The sequence below is a fragment of the Corvus brachyrhynchos genome, unplaced genomic scaffold (genome assembly GCF_000691975.1).
Source record: "Corvus brachyrhynchos isolate BGI_N302 unplaced genomic scaffold, ASM69197v1 scaffold618, whole genome shotgun sequence".
NCBI classification, from domain to species: domain Eukaryota; kingdom Metazoa; phylum Chordata; class Aves; order Passeriformes; family Corvidae; genus Corvus; species Corvus brachyrhynchos.
The window spans coordinates 25,181-30,118 of NW_008239314.1; the positions used below are offsets into that span (position 1 = coordinate 25,181).

The window sequence follows — 4,938 nt, forward strand, 5'->3', positions numbered from 1 at the left end:
TGGGGTCTGGGGGTTTTTGAGGGGGAAACTTGGGGGGGTTGAGAGCCCAAAATTTGGGGCTGAATGGGTGAAAAATGCCCAAAAAATGAAGCAAGCCCCAGCCGGGGCGATGGTTTGGGGGGTTTTGGGGTGGAAAAGACCCCAGGAGTGACCCCAGAGGCTTTTTTGGCGTCTCCAGCTGTACCTGGACATCGTCTTGGCCGCCGTCGTCATCATCACCGGCTGCTTCTCCTACTACCAGGAGGCCAAGAGCTCCAAAATCATGGAATCCTTCAAGAATATGGTGCCCCAGGTGGGATTTGGGGAAGATCTGGGGGGGGTTTGGGGGTAGGAAGGGGAGATTTTGGGCTGGAAAGGGGAGATTTGGAGTGTCTGGGCTCAGATTTTGGGGAGGAAAGGGCGGATTTGGGGATTTCTGTGGGATTTGGGGTCCAAATTTCCAGGTCGGGTGCTGCAGTTTTAGGGCAGAAAATTCCGATTTTTGAGCTCTGCGGGCAAATTTGGTGCTGTAGGAATCGGATTTTGGGCGGGTTTGGGGGGTTTTTGGGAACCTCCCAGTTCCGAAATTCCTGAAATTCCTGGAATTCCCGGAATTCCAGCAAGCCCTGGTGATCCGGGAGGGGGAGAAGATGCAGGTGAACGCCGAGGAGGTCGTGGTTGGGGACCTGGTGGAGGTCAAGGGCGGCGACCGAGTGCCAGCCGACCTCAGGATCATCTCGGCCCATGGCTGCAAGGTGGGAGCACTGAAATCCCAGGAATTCACCCAAAAAAAAATCCTGGGAAGATTAAAAAAAAAAAAAAACCTACGGAAAAAAGCCCCCAAAACTCCTGGGAAAACCCCCCAAAAAATCCTGGGAAAATTGCTTTTAAATCCTTGAAATTCCCCCCCAAAATCCCTGAAATTCCCCCCCAGAATCCCTGGAACTCCCCCAGAATCCCTGGAACTGCCCCAAAATCCCTGGAAGTGCCCCAAATGCCCGGAATTTGCCCCCCCAGGTGGACAACTCGTCGCTGACCGGGGAGTCGGAGCCGCAGACGCGCTCCCCCGACTGCACCCACGACAACCCCCTGGAGACGCGGAACATCACCTTCTTCTCCACCAACTGCGTCGAGGGTGAGCGCTTTGGGGTCCCAAATCCATTTCTGGCGTCCCCGAGCCGTTTCTGGCACCCTTGAGCCACTTCTGGGCTGCTTTTGGAGCCCTTTAGGGGGAAGCTTGGGGCCGTTTTGGGTCGGTTTTGATTCCCACCGGTTTTTCCCGTTCCCAACCCAATTTCTGGGGTCCCAAACCCATTTTTGGAGTCCCTGAGCCGTTTCTGGCATCCTACAACCCCTTCAGAAACACTTGAGGGCCACTTTTGAGGAAGTTTTAGGTCCTTACTTCATTTTTTCCCATTCCTACACGATTTTCTCTATTTCTCTCTCGTTTTTCACTATTTCTCTCCCTTTTTTCCCCCCATTTTTCTCCTTTTTTTCCCCATTTTTTTTTTTCCCCAGGCACGGCACGGGGCGTGGTGATTGCCACGGGTGACCGGACGGTGATGGGCCGGATCGCCACGCTGGCTTCGGGGCTGGAGGTGGGCAAGACGCCGATCGCCGTGGAGATCGAGCACTTCATCCAGCTGATCACCGGCGTCGCCGTCTTCCTGGGAATCTCCTTCTTCATCCTCTCCCTCATCCTCGGCTACACCTGGCTCGAGGCCGTCATCTTCCTCATCGGCATCATCGTGGCCAACGTGCCCGAGGGGCTGCTGGCCACCGTCACGGTGAGGGGCTGGGAGCAAACTGGGAGGCACTGGGAGCAACTGGGACGGAGATACTGGGGTGTAATGGGGCACTGGGATGGACTGGGAGGGACTGGGAGAGGAATTGGTGCCATTTTGGGGGGATTTTTGGGGTCTCCATCCCCCCAGACCGAATCTCCTGAAGCCCCCAGATGCATTTAGGACCCTCCAGGATCCCCCAAACCCCGCAAAATGCCTAAAACCCCCCAAAACCCCAAACCCCCCAGAATTTGGGGTCCCACTATTGAGGTTCCTCAAGGAAATTTTGCCTCCAATTTTGGAAGAAATTTCGTGAGATTTTTTTTCCTGGATTTTTCGGGGTCCCCACCTCCCCAACCTGAAGTCCCCGAAGCCCCCAGACCCATTTGGGCCCCCTCCCCAGGTGTGCCTGACCCTGACCGCCAAGCGGATGGCGCGGAAGAACTGCCTGGTGAAGAACCTGGAGGCCGTGGAGACGCTGGGCTCAACGTCCACCATCTGCTCGGACAAGACGGGGACGCTGACCCAGAACCGCATGACCGTGGCCCACATGTGGTTCGACAACCAGATCCACGAGGCCGACACCACCGAGGACCAGTCCGGTCAGTGGGTGGTACTGGGAGGGACTGGGAGGCACTGGGCAGGCAAGGAGGGGAAGGAGGACGGGAGTTTGGGGGAGTTTTGGGGTGATTTGGGGGCTCTTTGGGGCTGGGAACTGGCCCAGACTGGTCCAGACTGGTCCAGACTGGTCCAAACTGGTGGATTTTAACCCCTTTTCCTCCCCCCAGGCACCGCCTTTGACAAGAGCTCACCCACCTGGGTGGCCCTGAGCCACATCGCAGGGCTCTGCAACCGCGCCGTGTTCAAGGGGGGGCAGGAAAATGTCCCCATCCTCAAGGTGGGGGGTCTGGGGGCGTTGGGGATTTTTGGGGGGATTTTTGGGGGCCCCTATAAGGGTTTTTAGGGGGTTAGGAGGGGGTTTGGGGCACCAAGCACCCATTTTGGGGTCCCTGGGAGTCCCCAAGAACAGAATTCAGGGGGTCCCAGGTACCAATTTTGGGTTTCTCGGGGCATTCCCGGAGGATTCCTGGGACAGGGCGGATTTGGGGTGTTCTGGAGGATTCCCAGCAGGATTTTGGGGTGTGAATCCCGAATTTTGGGGCTGTTCCTGCAGCGGGACGTGGCTGGGGACGCGTCGGAGTCGGCGCTGCTGAAATGCATCGAGCTCTCCTTAGGATCCGTCAAGGTCATGCCCGTCAAGGTCATGCGGGAACGGAACAAGAAAGTGGCAGAGATCCCCTTCAACTCCACCAACAAGTACCAGGTACACCCAAATCCCCCAAAACCCCCTCGGCGACCCCAAAAATTCCCGGAGGATCCCAAAATTCCCATTTTGCCCCCAGCTTTCCAGCCACGAGACACATTCCCCCTTCTCAAACTCCAGCAGCGCGGAAAATCCCTTTTAAAAAAATCCCCCAAAATTCGCTTTTTTTTTTTTTTTCTTCTTCTGCCTGGGTGGAACAAATCCCCCCTGATTCCCGGGATCCCGAAATTCCCCTTTTTTTTCCGCCCAGCTCTCCATCCACGAGACCGAGGACCCCAATGACAACCGGTACCTGCTGGTGATGAAGGGAGCGCCCGAGCGCATCCTGGACCGCTGCTCCACCATCCTGCTGCAGGGCAAGGAGCAGCCGCTGGACGAGGAGATGAAGGAAGCCTTCCAGAACGCCTACCTGGAGCTGGGCGGGCTCGGGGAGAGGGTGCTGGGTGAGGCTTCGGGGGATTTGGGGGGATTTTGGGGGGTTTTGGGGAATTTTGGGGGATTTTTTTTTTGGTTTCGGGGTGATTTGGGGCTCCAGGATTTTGGGGTGATTTTGGGGTGATTTTGGGGTGATTTTGGGGGTTTCTTCCCACAGGTTTCTGCCACTTCTACCTGCCCGAGGAGCAGTACCCCAAAGGCTTTGCCTTCGACTGCGACGACGTCAACTTCGCCACCGACAACCTCTGCTTCGTGGGGCTCATGTCCATGATTGACCCCCCCCGTGCTGCCGTCCCCGACGCCGTCGGGAAATGCCGCAGTGCCGGCATCAAGGTGTGACCCCCGGGACCCCCAAAATCCCCCCCAAATTCCCCCCGGATCCCCCAAACCTTTCCCAAATTTTCCCGGATTTTCCTTGTCCTGACCCCAAAACCAGTGGGGGTGACCCCACAACTGCTGGGGTGACCCCACTGTTCCCCCCAGGTGATCATGGTGACCGGGGACCACCCAATCACGGCCAAGGCCATCGCCAAAGGGGTCGGGATCATCTCCGAGGGCAACGAGACCGTGGAGGACATTGCAGCCCGGCTCAACATCCCTGTCAGCCAGGTCAACCCCAGGTGAGACTTTGGGGTTTCACCCTATTTTGGGGTGAAAAACAGGGATTTGGGGCCAGTTTTGGGGTTAAAATGTGGGATTTGGGGTGAAAATGTGGGGCTTGGGGTGTCCATGGACACCAATCCTTCAGTTACCCAGTGGGACGGACCAGGGGCTGCGTTCAGGGCTCGGTGCCATTTATGGGTTTTCTGTGCCAGTTTGGGGGTTTCAGAGCCACTTTTTGGGTTTCCAAGCCATTTGTTGGGTACAATTTTTGGATTTTTGGGGTTCCCAGGGATGCCAAGGCCTGTGTGATCCACGGGACTGACCTGAAGGACATGAGCTCGGAGCAGATTGATGAAATCCTACAGAACCACACCGAGATCGTCTTCGCCCGCACCTCCCCCCAGCAGAAGCTCATCATCGTCGAGGGCTGCCAGAGACAGGTTGGGGGCACCCCAAAAGTGGCCTTGGGACCCCAAAAACTGCCCCTGGGACCTCAAAACTGGCCCTGGGACCCCAAAACTCCCCCTGGAACCCCAAAAATCCCCACCCGTGTCCCCACCATGATGGGATCATGTCCCTGTGATGGGACACTCTCACCCCGTTGTCCCCATGTCCCCACCACGGTCCCCATTGTTCCCGTGTCCCCAGGGCGCCATCGTGGCCGTGACCGGCGACGGGCTCAACGACCCGCCGGCCCTGAAGAAAGCGGACATCGGGGTGGCCATGGGCATCGCCGGCTCGGACGTGTCCAAGCAGGCGGCCGACATGATCCCGCTGGACGACAACCTCGCCTCCACCGCCCCCGGCGGCGAC

The 4,938-nt window shown here is 57.6% G+C and overlaps 1 protein-coding gene across 1 annotated transcript in view; it reads left to right on the forward strand.

Moving 5' to 3' along the window:
- Positions 1 to 4,938, forward strand: part of ATP1A3 (ATPase Na+/K+ transporting subunit alpha 3) — a 28,193-nt gene that overhangs the window by 1,142 nt on the left and 22,113 nt on the right. The window contains exons 3-14 of the mRNA XM_017740732.1: positions 179 to 292; positions 600 to 734; positions 997 to 1,114; positions 1,498 to 1,766; positions 2,167 to 2,365; positions 2,552 to 2,661; positions 2,938 to 3,087; positions 3,338 to 3,530; positions 3,680 to 3,855; positions 4,006 to 4,142; positions 4,415 to 4,565; positions 4,774 to 4,937. Coding sequence (XP_017596221.1) covers positions 179 to 292; positions 600 to 734; positions 997 to 1,114; positions 1,498 to 1,766; positions 2,167 to 2,365; positions 2,552 to 2,661; positions 2,938 to 3,087; positions 3,338 to 3,530; positions 3,680 to 3,855; positions 4,006 to 4,142; positions 4,415 to 4,565; positions 4,774 to 4,937 — 1,916 coding nt within the window. The remainder of the gene's footprint in view (positions 1 to 178; positions 293 to 599; positions 735 to 996; positions 1,115 to 1,497; positions 1,767 to 2,166; positions 2,366 to 2,551; positions 2,662 to 2,937; positions 3,088 to 3,337; positions 3,531 to 3,679; positions 3,856 to 4,005; positions 4,143 to 4,414; positions 4,566 to 4,773; position 4,938) is intronic.